The sequence below is a fragment of the Elephantulus edwardii genome, unplaced genomic scaffold, assembly GCF_000299155.1.
Source record: "Elephantulus edwardii isolate Elephantulus edwardi_28Jun2011 unplaced genomic scaffold, EleEdw1.0 scaffold00223, whole genome shotgun sequence".
NCBI classification, from domain to species: domain Eukaryota; kingdom Metazoa; phylum Chordata; class Mammalia; order Macroscelidea; family Macroscelididae; genus Elephantulus; species Elephantulus edwardii.
Genome location: NW_006399973.1, coordinates 2,852,735 through 2,872,331, shown reverse-complemented (window position 1 = coordinate 2,872,331; position 19,597 = coordinate 2,852,735). Strand labels below are relative to the sequence as shown.

The 19,597-nt window shown below is 38.6% G+C and overlaps 1 protein-coding gene across 1 annotated transcript in view; it reads right to left on the bottom strand.

Annotated features, from left to right (window-relative positions):
- Positions 1-3,228: 3,228 nt before the first annotated feature.
- The window catches only part of CPSF3 (cleavage and polyadenylation specific factor 3, 73kDa), a 96,399-nt gene continuing 80,030 nt past the window's right edge, over positions 3,229-19,597 (bottom strand). The window contains exons 18-20 of the mRNA XM_006898201.1: positions 14,962-14,997; positions 5,451-5,547; positions 3,229-3,330 (exon numbers count right to left, since the gene is read on the bottom strand). Of these exons, the coding sequence (XP_006898263.1) occupies positions 3,229-3,330; positions 5,451-5,547; positions 14,962-14,997 (235 nt within the window). The remainder of the gene's footprint in view (positions 3,331-5,450; positions 5,548-14,961; positions 14,998-19,597) is intronic.

Genomic DNA, 19,597 nt, shown 5'->3' with positions numbered 1-19,597 from the left:
GGAGAACAAACAGGTTTGCACTAGAGAGGGTGAAACCAGTCTCCTTGAAGGCAAGGATTCTGAGGCTTCGTCTGACATACTTTGTGCATATTGCAAAGGACTGGTCCTTGGAGAGGGGTATCATGCTTGGAAGGGTGGAGGGATGGAGAAAGAGAGGAAGACCATCAATCAGATGGATTGATACAGTGACTGAGGTTATGAGGTTAGGTGTGTGGAAAACAATGAATTTGGAACAGGATAGAGCAGCTTTCAGGGCTGTTGAGCATAGGGTTGCTGAGCCACAAGTGACTCAATGGCACATAACAACAATATTGGTATCCCACAGATACCTGGGACCTTATTTTCTATCAATGCCTTCAGATTGAACTTCACTACCATTAGCTCCTGATCATATGATAGTGGTATTAAGTGCCAGTGAGTTTTAGACAACTCATAGCGACCCTATCTATGAATGAAAGTCCTGAAAAAGAAAACTTTCATCTTTTCTTTAAATTCATAGTTTCTGGAGGCAAGCTATTTCGGAAATGGATGCCACTCCTGCTTCCAAGCAAATGGCACTTCTGAAATATGTCAGTGCTGGTCAATTATTTTTGGTACATTGATCAATGGTTATGCCACTAAAGAGTCAAGATGATGACTAAATTGTATCAATTTACAGATGTCGCTAACTGGTGACTTAGTGTGAAAGTGTTGACAATTCTCAGCAAACATGGCTTTGAAGGTGAGGGGTTATTAGCTGCAGTCATCATCTGGAGAAAAGTCGGCTCATTTTCATTGGAGAAAGGGCTGCCAAGTTGGAACTGATTCAGAGGCTGTAAACTACATGGGAGATTGCCCATCGTTCTCTCATAGAGCAGCTGATGGTTTTGGCCTTTGAGGTAGCAGTGCAAGTCTTTACCCTCTAGGCTACCAGATCAGCCTTAAGAAGCTGCAGTTAAATGGTAGCTGATTATACACAGGATTTGTGAGAAACCCCTCAGAAGCACAAGAAGAAAAGCCTGGTGATCTGCTTCTGAAGTCAGCTCTGAAAACCCTATGTGCCTACTCTGTACTCATGTTGTTTAGAGTGGATACTGACAGCTATAACAACAATATGCACCCTCAAGCACATACTACCCAGCATAGGACTGGTCTAGTTAAAAATTTGCACGAAGTGGAAATGTAGAAAACTGGGCTAGTGATTAGTAACTATTTTACCCATGAAACAACCTAACAATTGACATCCGAGTACCCTTGGAGCATAACACTTATATTCTGAGTATGCCTGAATTGAATGCATAGGTATAACCTACTGCCACCAAATGATTAGGACTCATACATAGTGACCTTCCATTGAGATCTTGGACTGTAAATTCTGAGAGGAGACTATTCATCTTTCTCCAACAGAGCAGTTGGCGGGTTCCAACCACTGACCTTTGGGTTAGCAGCTCAACATATTATGTACTATACCACTACTCAATCATGAAAGTAATAATTTTGAAAACATAAAAATGAAATTTGGCAGGCATGTCCAGAGGAAAACTGAAAAGGGATTAAAAACACAATGATAGTCTCTAATTAAAATCTAGAATATGGGTATAAAAAGAAAAATGACAATGTATTTTCTTTCCTAATACAGTAAGATAAATTGATTCAAATGGCATGTTGTTTTTCTGTATCACTGAGTTAAATCAATCCATAGCTGACCCTCTAGTGGTTTCCTCCACAGGCAGGAACATACAGGAGTTGCCCATCTCTCTCAAATGAAGTAGCTGGTGGATTTGAACCATGTGTCTTTGGGTTGGTAGTGCAGCTCCTTACCACTAGATCATCAGAGATGGTATAAGTAGATCTTAAACATTTCAATGAGAGCTGTACATACATGCCTGAAAACAAGAAAAAAATTCCTAAAATAATGGGCAGTTTATTTAGTACTTGGTTCCAGGATAATAGATAAATTGGTAATTTAGCAGTGAAACTTAAAAGGACCTGAAATGTTTGCTGCAGAGGGTCAAGGACTGCAGCCTTCAGTATGGATTGAGGCTCAATGTCAAGAAGATAAAGATTCTCTCCACTGGACCAATTGGCAGCATCAGGATGGATGGAGAAGAAATTGAGATTGTTCACAGCTTTAGTTTGCTTGGCTCCACAGTCAACACTCTTGGCATCAGCAGCCAGGAAAGTAAAAGATGTATTGCCATGGGAAAGTCTGCTGTTAGGGACCTCTCCAAAGTACTGAAGAGCAATGGTGTCACTCTGGAGACTAAGGTGCGTCTGATACAGGCTATGGTCTTTGTGATCACTTGTTATGCATCAGAGAGTTGGACAGTGACTTAGGAAGGATAGAAGGAGAATTGACGCCTTTGAGCTGTGGTTCTGGAGAAGAGTGTTGAATGTACCATGGACTGCCAAGAAAACAAACAGATTAAACCTGAAGAGTATTAAACCAGGCTGCTCCTTGAGGCAACGATTCTGGGGCTTAGTCTAACATACTTTGGACATGTTGTAAGGATGGACAGGTCCTTGGAGAGGGACATCATGCTTGGGAGGGTGGAGGGACAGCGCAGGAGGGGAAGGCCCTCTATGAGGTGGATTGATTCAGTGACTGGGGTGATCGGATGGGTGTGTCAGAGGCAGTGCGATCAGCACAGGATAGAGCAGAGTTTAGTGCTGTTGTACATAGGGTTGCTATGAGTCGCAAGCGACTCGACGACACATAACAACAACGACAACAACAATAACAACAACAATTTAGCAATATTAATTGGTAATTACTTATTCAAGCTGTAGGAATAAAACCCATGTAAGGTCCAAGGGGGGCCACCGGTCATTTAGTGGTAGTATTCTACCTCCAGTGTGGGTGGAGCCAGCTCCCAATTCCTTGCTAATGCCTTTATGTGCAGTGACCAGAGGAGGCTTCCTGTGAGGCTGAACAGGTTTCAGCAGAGCTTCTGGACTAAGAAGGACTAGGAAGAAAGGCCTGGTTATCTGATTAGGAGAGAAAAAAAATAGTCCCAAATGAAATTATCAGATAGTGAAAACCCTTGGATCAAAACAGAATGTTTTCATTGTGTGGAGTGTTGAAATGAGTTTTTTAAAAAAAAGAAAGAAAATGAAAGTCTATGGCAGCTAATGGAAGTAATGTTAAAAGTAGACAGATTACTCCAAAGAAATTAACATATTTTAAGTAACAGAGGTAGAATCAACTATTTTAAAAAAGCTTTAATGTATAATGAGATAATAAAATTATCAATGAACTGGTGTAAGGGCCTCATAGAGTCTTTGTGCAGCCAGCTCCACCATTTCTCGGAGGGATTCATCATCTTCACTTCCTTCTTCACATTCTACAATCTGAAAGTGAAAGCACAAACATGCTCTTCAATTTGAGTTTACAACTATTATATGGAAGATCAACTAATAACTAGGTTTCCAAGTCCGTAAATCGTTCTGGAAGCACAGTGCCATATCTTTCTCCTGTGGAGAGGACTAGTATGTTCAAACTGCCAACTATTCAGGCAGCAGTTAAAGACTTTAACCGCTGCACTAACAGGTCTCCTTCATAATAACATAAAGCATCTATTATTTATTGAGTTATTTAATCTACCAGCTTCTAATTTTGTGGCACAGTCTACTGTGAGTTGCTATGCTAACCCAAATCTACCAAGAGCTCCTCAGGAGAAAGATGGACCACTTCCTTCCATTGTGATTTACAGCCTCAGAAACCAATGACAGGCAGCGGTGGAGAGGCAGTGAGTCTGAGGATTTTTAGTTTTAATTTTTTGGATATTAAAAAAAAACCCAACTTCATTGCTGTTATGTTGATGCTGACTCACAGCAGCCCCAGAGGAGAGAGTAGATGTGAGGGTTCTGAGAGTGTAAATCTTAATGGATGTAGACTGCTTGGTTCTCCTGCGGAGAGGCTGGTGGGTGCAAACTCCTGAGCTTTCAGTTAGCAGACCAACACTGGCCACCAGGGCTCTTTATTTTTTAAATATTGTGTCCACTTGCTGTATAGTGGTAACTTGTGGTCGCTGTGAAGCTGAACACTGTGACACTGACGTGGTGTCAAATGCATTAATGGCTACCCATGGTGGACAGTGTTTGGTGGAGCTCCCCAGTTAAAACACGCTTGGAAGCAGGAGTGACACCCACTTCCATGCTTGCCTCCGGAAACCCTATGAACATGGAGAAAGGATGAAAGTCACACAGGTGTTGAGGACTTTTGTTCATAGGGTCATGATGAGTTGCCTATGACTTGATGGCACTCAACAACACAACAAAAACAAACAATACTAAATAGAAACCCTTGCTCATTTGTCTAGTTAATTATATTCTTCAGTCAAATTTGGTGGAATTATGCGTTAAAGGTATAACCTTCTTAAAGCTTTTGAAGCATACCATCAAACTGCCTTACAGAGAGAATGAATCACCAAATCAATACTCCCTCCACCTATAAGGATAAATATTGTCTAAGACCATTACTGTAGAATGAGTATAAGGATCCAAGAGGGGTGGGTGAGCTGGAAGCAAAGGGATGTGGATGTACAGGGAGAAGAGGGGATTCATCATTGGATTGTACAATTTGATGAGTGGGGAGGGTGAGAAAAATTGAAAAAAAATTGTTCAAATTTGTATTAGAACTTTGTAAATAAACTAGTGGGAAAAAAATACTCCCTCTAATAGGACACAAGAACAGATATTTCACTATTTTTTTCATTATTACTGGGTCCTGTCATTTTTCACGATAATCCATATTTTCTCTAATCACTGAGTGAATGTAAAGATGGATTTCATATGTGTACTGGCTAGGTATATTTCTTCTCTAGTGAATTATTTATTCATGCCCTTAGTCTATTTTCCTGAGATTAAAAAAAAAATTTAAAAATTCTAGCCTTTTTCACAAAACACTCAAATAGTCCAAGAACACAAAAAATAAATTGAAAATATGTTATTTGTTTACATTTCTAATCTAAATAACAACCTTATAATAAAAGTAACAGTAATTTAAACTTGTGAAATAATTATACCAGATCTGCTAGTATGAGATCAGAACAGGCCTCATACCCTATCATCCTGTTTTTGAAATATCACTTGTATCCTGTTTGTGTAAAAAGAAGAGTAAATTCTTTGGAAAACGTAAGTAATAAAAAAACTAGAATCAACTAGATATCAAACTAGAGAAGTGTCGAAGTAAATTAAGTTATATACCAGAAAACACAAAAATAAAATAATAATAGCAATATGTATTATGCAGTAATATAGAAGAGCACTTATGTCAGAATGATAAATAAAAATAAAAAGCACAAAATGCAAAATTTCAAATCTGCCAATATGTAGGGAGAAGAACTTGATAACAAAGTAAATGTAGGAAAAATTAACTTGGAAGAGATGTCAAAATGAAAAGTAACTTGTCAGTTACAAGATTATGTCTTCCTTTATTTTCCAAATTTTCCGAAATGTAAGGGACATACCCGTGTATCCAAGTTTATATTTGCAGTTTTCCCATCTACTGTGACACTAAGAGCAGAGCCATCTTTGACACTGACACAGTCTTCTCCAAATATGTCCCTTAAAACAAACAAAGTTGCAACATTAGGAGAAATATAAATTACATATTTACACGGATCTCAGATCTAAAATAAAACACAATTATATATTTTTATTTATCCTCAAGATGGTCTTATTAATTTATTAACATCTGAAAATAGGTATAATGCTTTAATAAAGTTATTTATGAAAAAGGCTTTACTTGAATGAAAAGAAACTGTTCTTAAAATCTCACACACACACCCGGCTCTACTGAGCAGGCATTGTGCTAGCGTTCTAAGTACATATTATCTTACCTTACAATAACTTTGATACAAATCAAGACAACTATGAGTTATCATCTCATCCCAGTAAGAATAGCAAAATCTAACAGAACAGCAAGCAACAAATAAATGCTGGCGAGGTTGTGGGGAAACTGGAACCCTTACTGTTGGTGGGAGTGTAAAATGGTGTAACCACTATGGAAGGATGTATAGCGCTTTCTCAAAAAGTTGCAAATAGAGATACCATTTGACCCAGCAATTCCACTACTGGGAATATACCACAAAGAGACCATAACTGACATCCAAGCAGATATATGCACACCCATGTTTATTGCGGCTTTGTTCACAATAGCAAGAGTTGGAAACAACCTAAGTACCAACAAATGAATGGATAGAGAAGCTCTGGCATTTTCACACAATGAAATACTATGCTCCACTGAAAAACAAGGAACTCATGCAATATTATGCAAAATGGGTGACCTTGGAAGACATTATGCTGAGTGAAATACTTCAGTCACAAAAAGTCAAATACTGCATAATGCCACTGTTATAAAAAGAGAATTGACACAGGGGTTGGGGGAGACTGAAAAAGAGGGGATAAATTATGTATACGGTATTGAAACAGATGAGGGAGAGAACTGTTTAAAAGAGATATATGATTAGGTATTATTGTCATGACAGGAGTCCAGAACAAAGGCCGCATACTGGAGTAGACTTGGGAGGAGCAACTGTCTAACAATAAAAGAATTTTTCTTTTACTTTTCAAAGAGAAGAGTAAACTGGGGGGAGGTTGTGGAGGGAGAAAAGTGCAACAATGAATGAACTGAAATCCTAAGTCTCTGTAAACATTCATTAAAATTAATTTTAAAAAAGTATGATAATCAAGGAAAATATTGTTTTTTGAAATGTTGGCAAGAATTTTCTGATATTATAATACTGCACTATTGTATTCTCTTTATTTTACAGACCTTGTGAGTACTTATGTTTTCCTATCAATTAAAAAACAAAATCATTAAAAGTAAGTATGCTTTGTAAAAGACATAATGGTAAATAGTACTAGATTGATAAATTTCAACTAAAATAATTAGGTGTGCCTGATACAGGCCATGGTCTTTGCAATCACTTGCTATGCATCAGAGAGCTAGACAATGACTAGGGAGGATAGGAGAATTGATGCCTTTGAGCTGTGGTGCTGGAGAAGAGTACTGAATGTCCTATGGACTGCTAAGAAAATGGACAGGTTCATCCTAGAGAGGGTTAAACCGGGCTGCTCTTTGGAGGCAAGGATTCTGAGGCTTTATCAGACATACTTTGGACATGTTGCAAGGAGTGACCGGTCATTGGTGAGGGACATCATGCTTGGGAGGGTGGCGGGACAGCGCAGGAAGGGAAGACCTGCTATAAGGTGGAAGGATGGAGTGACTGGGGTAATCAGGGTGGGTGTGTCAGAGACAGTGAGATTGGCACAGGATAGAACAGAGTTTAGGATTGTTGTACAGAGGGTTGCTATGAATCTGACTTGACAGCACATAACAATTAGAAGAGACTGTAATTATCAGTGAAAATATTCCTCTTCATTGATATAAAGCCAAAAACCAGTACTATGCTACAATAAAATATTTTACAATACAAAAAATAAAAGTCCCCCAAACCCCGCCAAAACAGTAATTTTAGTATTCATGAGGAAAACAAGACATGGGTTTACCTGAAGGCCCACTGCCAGTAGAAAAGATATTCAAAACCTGGTTATCTAGGTTTATCTGGCACAGAAGGCCAGACATGTACCTGTTAACCTCCTTTTGATCAATTCTAAAAATCTATTTTGAGTAAGTAAATTCAATCCTTATCGAGCATTTCATTTTTGTTTGAAAAACTGTGCCAGTTTCTGGATACAGAAACCAAGATGACAGGGAGTTCTGGTGGCCTAGTGGCAAGAAGCTGCACTGCAATCCCAGAAGTATGCGGTTCAAATCCACCAGATGCTCTCCTGAAGAAGGAGGGGAAATCTCCTACTGTACCAGTCAGATCTGATTTGACAGTACACACAAACACACACACACACACACACACACACACACACACACACACACAAATAAAATAAAATAAAAATTTTTTAAAAGAAGAAACCAATATGACACCATCTATCAGTGAGAAACTAGTTTAATCATTAATTTCAACATTATTCCCTATAACTTAAAGAAGTACTTACAACTAGAAGTACAATCAGTATGTTGGTGCCAGGTAATTAAAAGTGGTCAATTAATCAAAACAACTATGAGATATCATCTCATCCCAGTAAGAATAGCAAAATTTAACAGAACAGCAAACAACAAATGCTGCTGAGGTTGTGGAGAAACTGGAATCCTTATTTACTGCTTGTGGGAGTGTAAAATGGTGCAACCACAATGGAAGGATGTATGGCGCTTTCTCAAAAAGTTGCAAATAGAAATTCCATTTGACTCAGCAATTCCACTACTGGGAATTTACCTAAAGAAACCATAACCACCAGCCTAGCAGATATGTGCACACCCATGTTTACTGTGGCTTTGTTCACAAAAGCAAAGAGCTCCAACTGCCCATCAACAAACAAATGGCTAGAGAAGCTGTGGTATATTCACACAATGGAATACTATGCTGCATTAAAAAACAAGGAACTCATGCAATATTATTCAAAATGGGTGACCCTGGGGGACATTATGCTGAGTGAAATACCTCAGTCAAAAAGGACAAATACTGCACAGGGCCTCTGTTGTAAAACAGGACTGACATCAGGTTTGAGGGAAGGCAGAAAAGGAGGGGAGGAATGATGTATATTGTATTGAAACAGATGAGGGAGAGAACTGTTTAAAAGAGATATCTGATTAGGTATTACTGTCATGACAGGAGTCCAGAATGAAGGCTGCACAGTGGAGTGGATTTGGGGGGAGGGATTGCATAATAATGAAAGAGTTTTTCTTTTCAAGGAGAAGAGTGAATGGGGAGGGGGATGGGCAGGGAGAAAAGTGCAACAATGAGTGACTGGAAACCCTAAGTCTCTGTAAAATTTCATTAAAATGAATAGAAATTTTTTAAAAAGTGGTCAACTAAACTAAAATCCATAAAGGTTCTTGGGACAGTCACAAATTGACAAAATATTACTAAATTAGTGTGTTGGGGATAATTATTTCAGCAGCACAGTTTCTTGCCACTAGGCCACCAGAGCTCCCTTCTTGTAGGTCATTTATATTAATGTATTTATAGAGACTTAGCTGAATATTAAGGAAAATTGTGTATTTCAAATACAGAAATACATAACTATCTTTGAATGTTAATAACAGTATCCTAAATAGAAGGATGGGGTAGAGGGGTTCTATATTTATGTAACTAATTATTGGGTGGTAAAGAATCCAATAATTAAAATAACACTTTTTAATCTGATTAACAGTTAGTTGGGGACTGGGAGCCTTTTGTTTAAAGCATTTAGGACCCAGGAGGTAGGGCTGTGTGATTAATAGCTGGTGGGGCTTGGGAGCCTCTTATTTAGCAGTTGGGATCTGGAAAGCAGACCTCTTTGATGAACAATCAATTGGGGGCTGGGAGCCTCTTGTTTAAAGCAGTTAGGACCCAAAAGGTGAGCCTCTGTGATTAATAGTGTGTTGGGTCCTCTGGCCTCCAGCTCCTGGGTCTTGTGTGAAGCCTGATTTGCTATCAGAGGTACAACACTAAATTGTCAGTTTGTTATATTTGGGGAATACATTGTTATAATTAGTACAGCACTTGTCTGTCAGTTTGCTGTACTGGGTTAACTTGTGGGTTGCTGTGATGCTGAAAGCTATACCACCTACCAGTGTGTCAAATGCTACAAGAGTCACCCATGTTGGGTAGGTTTAAGTAGAGCTCCCAAAATAAGACAGACTAAGAACAACCAGTTCTTAAGTAACAGGCCTCTGAAAATCCATAAACAGTAGTACAGGAACATGGATATTTATAGTATTAAAGGTAGAACACAGATTGGAAGTCAACTGATATAAGGAAAAATTGTGGCAAACATCCTTTAATAACTGGAACTTGGAACGTACAAAGCATGAATGCTGGAAAACTGAAACGGAAATGAAAAAATGAAATGGAATGCATGAGTATCGGCATTCTAGGCATTAGTGAGATGACATGGGCTGCCTCTCTCCACTTTGAAACAAGATAATCACGTGGTATACTAATGCTGGGAATGAAAAACAGAAGAAAAATGGTGTTGCATTCATAGTAAAAAAGTAAATGTCAAGTTCTATCCTGAAGTACAATGTTGTGAGTGATAGGATATTACCCATACCGATATAAGGAAGACCTATTAATATGACTATTATTCAATTATATGGTCCTGCAACTAAAGCCAAAGAGGAGAGAACTGAAAATTTTTACCATATCTTGCAGTCCAAAATTAACGAAACGTGTACTCAAGATGCATTAATGAGATACTTAGGAAAAAACCTAATCACAGACACAAAAGACCTTTACAAAGAAAACTACAAAACATTTTTTCAAATAAAAGACTTAAATACATGGGAAAATGTTTCCTGCTCATGGATAGGAAAACTCAATATAGAGAAAATGACAATCCTGTTAAAAACAATCCACATGTTTACTGCAATCTCAATACAGATACCAAATTATTATTTCAAGATCAAAAAAGTAATTGACAAGTTTATGATAAAGCAAAAAAACCCCTGAATAAACAAAGCACTTCTGAAAAATAAAAATTAAGTGGGAGACATAGCACTCCCCTACCTCAAAACCTACTATACAGCTGTAATAACCCAAACAGCATGGTACTGGTACAATGACAAGTACATAGACCAATGGAACAGAATTGAGAACCCAGAAATGAACCCATCTATCCACGGTCAACTGAAATTCAACAAGGAAACAAAACCTATCAGATGGGAAAATGACAATCTTTTCAACAAATGGTGCTGGACTGCTACCTGCAGAAAGCTAACCAGGATCCACATCTCACATCATACACAAAAAAATCAACTTAAGGTGGATCAGATACATTGGGAGTAAAGCCCCAAACCATAAAGTTCATAAGAGATAAACTGGGACCAAGCTTAGAAGCCTACCCTGTGGTATAAACAGGCTGACAAGTACAGCCAGAAATATATAACCAGGAAAGGATAAAATTGATGAATGGGACCTTCTACAGATTAAATCCCTGTGCACAACAAAAACTTTCAAATTGGATAAAAAGAAAATCCACTGACTGGGGGAAAAACGTTTAGCACTACCATCTCAGATAAGGGTCTCATAACAAACGTTTTCAGAATATTACAGGACCTCCACAAGAAAAAGATTAATTCAGTTACAAAATGGCCAAAAGACATGTAAAATCTTTTCAGGGAGGAAGACAATTTGGATGGCCAACAGAAACATGACAAAATGCTCAAAATAAATGGCAATAAGAGATACAAATCAAAATTACAATGAGGTACCACTTCACACCAGTTGCAGTGGCAAAGTTTAACACGACAGTAAGCAATAATTGTTGGAAAAGATAGGAAGAGATTGGAACTCTCATACACTGTTGGTGGGACTGTAAAATGGTACAACCATTCTGGAAGTCAGTTTGGTGTTTACTTAAAAAGCTGCACACAGAAATTTCATGACCTAGCTATTCCACTGCTAGGAATACAACCCAAGAAAGTTAGAACTAAGACACAAACAGACATTTGTACACCAATGTTCACAGCAGTGTTATTTATAATTGCAAGAACATGGAAACAGCCTAAATGTCTAACTACAATTGAATAGACTGAGAAATTGTAGTACAATCATATGCAGCACTCAGGACAACAATTTTGAAAACTACTACATAACTTGGGAAAGACTGGAGAGAACTATGTTGAATGAATTAACTCAGTCTCATGAGGACAAATACTACATAAAAATACACAAAATTAATGTAAAAATGGAAGGATAACTAGTAAAATGTGTATAGCGGACCAAGGAGGAAGGTATGGGAGCAGAGGAATGAGAGTAGGTAGGGGAAAAATTACAGGGGTGCACAGTTTGGTGGGTGGAGGAAGGGGATAAAGGAAATTGGAAAGATCTGGCAGGGACCTGAAAGGATAGGGTAATGATGGGTAGTTTAATGGGGATTAATTTTAGAAAAAAAGCACAACTTATGAGAATGATTGTATGAAACATAATGTGAATCAAGGAAAGTGTGAAACACAATGTATAAAAATTTTGTATGCAAACGAATAGAAAGTATTTAAAAAAAATTTTTTAAAGATGAATTAATGATAATCAGTGATTAGAATGCAAAAGTTGGAAATGAAGAAGGAACGGTAGTTGGAAAATACAGACTTGGTGACAGAAATGAGACTGGAAATATAATGACTGAAATGTGAATGTTTAATGATTTATTCATTGCAGATGCCTTTTTAAAAAAAACACAATTGGCAAAATTACACATGGACCTCACCTGATGGACTGCACAGGAATCAGACTGACTACATCTGTGGAAGGAATCATTGGAAAAGCTCATTATCAGCAGTCAAAACTAGGCTAAGGGTAGACTGTGAGTCAGACCATCAGTTACTCGTGTGCAAGTTCAAATTGAGGCCAAACAAAATGAAGACAAGTCTGCCAGAACCAAAAAATGATCACCTGAATTTCAAAACCACCTTAAGAATAGGTTTGAAGTACTTAACACCAATGATCAAAGACCAGATAAGTTGTGGGACTACATCAAGGTACTATCCATAGAGAGAGCAAGAGGTCTTTACAAAGACGGAGGGAAATAAAAACAGAAATTGATGCCAGAAGAGACTCTAAAAATTGCACTACAGTGTTGAGAAGCCAAAACAAGGGAAAACATGCCAAAGTAAAATAGCTGAACAAAGGGCAGTTTGAAAAGACAAGGCAAAGTATTATAATGGAATGTATAGAGAGTTAGAATTGGAGAATAAAAAGGGAAGAATTCACTCTACATTTCTCAAGTTTAGAGAACGGAAAAACAATTTAAGCCTTGAGTTGCAATATTAAGCAGCAGTCCTCAGAACAGAGCAAGGAAACACTGATGGTTCAAAATTAAGAAAGGAGTGTGTCAGGGAGGCGTCCTGCCTCCATACTTTTTCAATCTATATGCAGAACAGATCATCTGTGAGGCTGGGCCCTATGAGGAGGAATGTGGCATCAGGCCAGGAGGAAAACTCATCAACAAACTATGCAGATGACAGCCTTGCTTGTTGAACAACTGAGGAGGACCTAAAGTACTTGCTGCAGAAGGTCAAGGACTGTAGTCCTCCATATGGATTGAAGCTGAACATCAAAAAGACAAGATTTTCACCAGTGGGCCACTCAGCATCATGATGGATGTGGAAGAGATTGAGGTGAATGTCCAGCTCTCTGATGCATAACACGTAAAAGCAAAGTCCATGGCCTGGATCAGGTGCATCTGAGTTTCTAGACTGACACTGTTTCTTCTCAGTATTCTGGAGAGGTCCCTAACAGTAGATTTTCCCAGTGCAATTCGTCTTTTGACTTCCTGACTGCTGGTGCCAAGTGTGTTGAATATGGAGCTAAGCAAAATGAAGCTGTTAACAACCTCAAGCTCTTCTCCATCTATTACAGTGCTGCCAGTTGGCCCAGTGGTGAGAGTCTTCATCTTCATAATGTTACATTTCAATCCTTATTGAAGACTACAATCCTTGGCCTTCTACACAAGTGCTTGAGGTTCACCTCAGTTTCAGCAAGGAAGATTGTGTCATCTGCCTAACGTAATCTATTTGTGCTTTACTGACTGTGAAAAGGCATCTGACTGTGGATCATAACAAGTTACATGTAACATTGAGAAGAATGGGAATCCCAGAGCACTTAATTGTGCTCATGAGAAACCTATACCTAGACCAAGGGGATGTTGTGCGAACAGAGCAAGGGAACACTTTGTTATGTGCTGTCGAGTTGCGTGCGACTCACAGCAACCCAACGTACAAAAGCTCTAAACCCTGCTCTATCCTGTGCCATTCTTATTGCCTGATACACCTACCCCTATTACCCCAGTCACTGAATCATCCATTTCATCAAGGGTCTTCCTCTCTTGCGCTTTTCCTCAATCCTCCCAAGCATGATGTCCTTCTCTAAGGACTGGTCCCTCCATGTATGTCCAAAGTATGTCAGACTAAGCTTCAAAATCCTTGCCTCCAAGGAGCAGCCTAGTTTAACCCTCTCCAGGACAAACTTGTTTGTTCTAGCAGTCCATGGTATATTCAATACTCTTCTCCAGCACCACAGCTCAAAGGTATTAATTCTCCTTCTATCACCCCTAGTCATTGTCTAGCTTTCTGATGCATAGTAATTGCAAAGAACATGGCCTGTATCAGTCACACCTTAGTCTCCAGACTGACATCACTGCTCTTTAGTACTTTGGAAAGGTCTCTGACAGCAGACTTTCCCAATGAATTCATCTTTTGATCTGGCTGCTGGTACCAAGAGTGTTGATTGTGAAGCCAAGCAAACTAAAGCTGTTAACAATCTTAATCTCTTTCACATCTATCATGATGCTGCCAATTGGCCCAGTGGTGACAATCTTGTTTTCTTGATGTTGAGTGTGAACCCATATTGAAGGCTGTAGTCCTTAACCTTGTGCAGCAAGTGCTTCAGGTCTTCCTCAGTTTCAGCAAGCAAGGTTGCATAAAACAGATTGTTGATAAGTCTGACATCCAATCCTGATGCCATATTTTTCCTCATAGAGCTCCATCTCCTGGATAATCTCTTCTGCATATAGATTGAAAAGGTCTGGAGATAGGACACATCCTTGGAGTACACTCTTCCCAGTTTTGAACTATGCAGTGTTTCCTTGCTCTGTTCTGACGACTGCCTCCTGGTCCAAATATAAGCTGTGCATTAGCACGATCAAGTGTTCCAGGATTCCCATTCTTCTCAAAGTCAGCCACAGTTTGTTGTGATCTACACAGTCAAATGCCTTTGCATAGTCGATGAAACACAGATAGACATTGCTCTGGTCCTCTCTGCTTCCAGCCAAGAGCTATCTGACATTACCTTTAATATCCCTAGTACCATGGCCTCTACTAAACCTAGCCTGCACTTCTGACAGTTCTATGTTGATTTACTGGTCCAGTCTTTTTTGGAAAATTTTAGGCAGAATCTTGCTTGCATGTGTTATTAATGATACTCTTCTATAATTTCTGCACTTTGTCGGGTCACCTTTCTTTGGAATGGGAACAAATATAGATCTCTTCCAGTCAGTTGGCCAGGTGGTTATCCTCCAGATAACTAGGCACAATTGGTGAGCACATCCAGGCAGCATCTGTTTGTTGAAATATGTTTATTGGTATGTCATCAGTTCCTAGGGCCTTGTTTTTTTACCAATACTTTCAGAGCAGCTTGAACTTCTTCCTTCATCACCACAGGCTCTTGCTTATACTTTGTTTCATGAAATTCTTCTGTGTCAGCCAATTCCTTTTGATAAAATGATTCTGTATACTCTTTCCATCTTCTTTTAATGCTTCCTGGAACACTCAATGGTTTAAAATTAAGAAGGGAGTGTGTCACGGTGGTATTCTCTCTGCATACCTATTGAATCTGGATGCTGAACAAATTATGCAAGAAGCTGGACTCTATGAAGAAGAATGTAGTATCAAAATTAGAGGAAGACTCATAAAAAATCCTGCCTTAAGCAGATGACAGAACCTTGCTTGCTGAAAATGAGGACTTGTAGGAGCACTTGTTTCAGAAGATCAAAGATTGCAGCCTTCAATATGCATTATGTCTCAATGTTAAGAAAACATCATGGTAAGACAGAGAAAAGACTGAAACTGTGAGCAACTTCTTCTTACATGTATCTGCAATCAACACCTATGGTATCAACAGTCAAGAAATCACAAGATGTATTGCACTGGGGAAGTCTGCAGTTAGGACCTCTCTAAATTATTGAGGAGCAATGATGTCTATTTGAGGACTAAAGTGTGTGTGAGTCAGCCCATGGTCTTTCCAATCACTTGCTATGTGTCTGAGAGCTGGACAGTGACTAAGGATGACAGAAGAAGAACTGATGTCTCTTTTTAGCTGTGGTGTTGAAGAGGACTGAACATCCCATGGACTGCCAAAAGAACAAATACATAAGTATTGGAGAAAGTGTAGCCAGATTGCTCCTTGGAGGCAAAGATGATAAAGCTTTGTCTCACACACTTTGGGCATGTTGCTAGGAGAGGTGTTCCATGGAAAGGAACATGATGCTTGGAAAGGTGAAGGGTTGATGAAGGAAAGGAAGACCCTCAAGTAGGTGGATTGTCACAGTGAGTGCAGAAATGGGCTCTAGTTGTCAGGAAGTCTGAGGATGGCAGAGGAGAGAACAGGGTTCAAAGTTCGTGGGGTCACTATGGGTTGTACTCAAAGACAATGACCAACAACAACAACACATTCATTCTGATCTGAATGTCTGAGAAAAGATTATTTTTTTAGCATATGATCCCAACATGAAAGCTAAAATTACTGATAACTCACATTCCTGAGATCACTGTAAGTGTTGACTCTTTTTCTCACATGCTTTTCTACCAAATTCTGTGTCTATAAGAATGTACAGGATGAGGAATGGAGGCAATCGAGTGGTGCAAGCAGGAGTAAGTGAAAAAAGCTAGAGCGGAAAGTTAAGCGGTGTCTTGTAGCTTCCTTTGGCATGGCTTACACATGCAGTTGCTGTACCAGAAGGGATTAACTATTTTAGTGAACACAGATTTTTCTATTCTTTCAAAGCCCAATAGGAAACTGTTCTAGTTGCAGGCTCTAGCCAGTACAGGACACCACTGACATTCTCCCTGCCACAGCAAGGTTTTTTAACCTGGGTTTCCAGGAAAGGCTTTCAGGGATGTTGTTTAACTCCGTGAAATCCTGGATTATATATCCATTCACACAAGGAGAATAAGGAAAACCAAAGAGGAACTGATTCCTCCGAAATGTATTTCAAATAAATGGAAGAGTACTGAAGATACCATGAACTGCAAAAAGAACAAGTAACTCTGCCTAGGAGAAAGTACAACCAGGTAATTCCTCTGGGCAGGATATCAGGAGGCACTAGTCCTTGGAAAAAGATACCATCTTGGAAAAGTAGAGAGTCAGCAAAAGAGGGAAAGATCTAGGGAACTCTGGTGGCCTAGTGGCAAGAAGCTGCACTACAATTGCAGAGGTACACGGTTCCAATCCATGAGACGCTCTGCTGGAGAAGGGGGGGCGATCTCCTCCTGTACCAGATCCAATTTGATGGTGTACACACACACACACACACACACACACACACACAAAGGCGGGAAAGACCTCCAATAAGATGGACTGGCACTGTGACTACCAACAAGGGGCTTCACATAGTGGAGATGGTGAGCATAGCACAAGATTGGGTAGACTTTTTATCACTTCATAGGATTTCTATGAATCGTAATCAACTTAATAAAGATCTGGCGGCCTAGTGGCAAGAATTGAGCTGGAATCCCCATGCCACACAGTTTGAGGCCCCCGGATGCTCCGTGGGAGGATGGACAATCTCCTCCCATGCGATTAATTGCCTTTGAAAACCCACCAGAGAGTCAGCTATGCATCTGATTCAGACTCTACAGTACACAGTAATACCACTACCATCAACTTTATGGCACCTAATAACAACAATCAGCAAGGAGAATTCCACACCTTTTATCAGAGTGCCAAAGGGATCAATGATCTAAAGATGATTTAGATATTCTGACTGTGATGAGGGCTAGCAGGTCAGGCTTTCAGAAATACCCTCTGCCCAAACAGGTATATGCACACCTACATTTATTGCTGTGTTATTCACAATAGCAAAAAGATGGAAACAATCAAAGTGCCCATCAACAAATGAATGGATAGAGAAGCTGTAGTATATTCACACAATGCATAGACTGCAGCACACAGGTAATCTGATTTAAAAGATTATCCTTTGTAATATAAACAAAACATGCTAAAAATACAGAGACAGTAATTTCCATTTAAAGGTACTGTTTGTTGGTGCAAACTCTGGCTCTAGTAGCCCATACTTCTATTCCTGTCTTTCTGCAAAGGGTATTTCTTTTTTTATTTACTATACTTTTATTTTAATTGAGATTTTTAAAGGACAGTTTATAGAGAACTAACTTAGATTTCCATTAATTCATTGTTGCATATTTTCCTTTTTTTCACTTTTGAAAAAAAAAAATTCTTTCATTGTTGCACTATTTCTTCCCTCCCTCCCCTCAGTCCACTTTGCTATGCAGCTCTTACTCTGGATTGTTGTCAGGCAAATAATACCTAATCATACATTCCTTTTAAGCAGTTCTTTCCCTCATCTGTTTCAATGTAGTGTACATTATATATCATCTCTTTTCTTAGTTTCCTCCTAACACCCATGTTAGTCCTGGTTTATAACAGTGGCATTATGCACTATTTGTCCTTTTGTGACTGAGATATTTCACTCAGCATAATGTCCTCCAGGATCACCCATTTTGTAGAATATTTCATGAGTTCCTTGTTTTTAAGTGCTACATAGTATTCAATTATGTGAATATACCACAGCTTCTCTGTTTCTTTGCTGGTGGGCACTTTGGTTGACTAACCTGGGAGGGACTGGAGAGCATTATGCTGAATAAACTCAGTTCCACAATGACAAATATTGAATAAAACCATTTTTGTAGAATGAGTATAAAGATCCAAAGGGGGGGTGGTGGAAGCAAAAGGATAAGGATGTACAGGGGGAGAGGGGATTCATAATAGGGTTGGGGATGGACAATTTGATGGGTAGGGATTAGGGAAATTGGAAAAAACTGTTCTAGAAAACAATGTATTTGAATTTTGTAAATAAACTAGTATAATAATTAAAACCCAGACAGATGAATAGAGCTAAAGACAGATAAAATAAACAGATATATTATTTGGGGTTCTTTTCTCATCATTTAAAAATTCTGTTTGGTAATCATTGACATTTTCTTTGACCTTTTATTTTGACCTCAATTTTTACTGCTGAAGCAAATATATGCTGGTGTTAAGTGACTTGCTGAAGGTAAATGTATACATTCTGGTCTCAGAAAAAAAAAATAAAACCACAAAACCACAAAAAACAAAATACCAATAAGAACACTTTTCTCAAGATGTGTATGCCTTTGTATGCAAAGTCACTTATTTAAAGCCTTTCCAATTTTTAAAAGCTGCTGAAGAGCTGTCTTAAAAAAGATGAAGATTATGAGCTTAAAATGTTGGAAAAAGAAACAGAAATGTTAACATAAAAATCTTCCAAATATAATGAGTGCTTTCTTTGTAAAGATGTCCAATAAATAACTTTCAATGTTAAAAAAGAAAAGTGGTCATTTATTCAATAAGCATTTATAAGTCATTACTATGTATGAGGTACTGTTAGATGCTGAAATTATAAGAACTAAAGAATAAAAAAATCCTATTATCTTACCTCTTTTGGGGGCCTAATACAGAAAATACTAACAATCCACTACAAAGCTGCTTAGTATGTTATCTGTAAAATTATTCCTTAATCAGGGTCAAAGAATACTTGAGGAAATACGAAAGACCTAGTATTGAGTGTTTAGAAAAATACTGAGCTTAAAAGCAATTCATGGTCTACAGAGTTACTAAGGATAGTTTAGAAGAAAATGTCCTTAAAGAGGAAATTGTGCAACAATGAATGAAACTTTTTAAAGAGAAAGAGAACTGGGGTGGGGTGGGTGGGTGGTAAGGAGGAAAAATGTGCAACAATGAATGAATGAAAATCCAAGTTTTCTGTAAACTTTTGTTAAAATACTATTAAAAAAAGTCCTTAA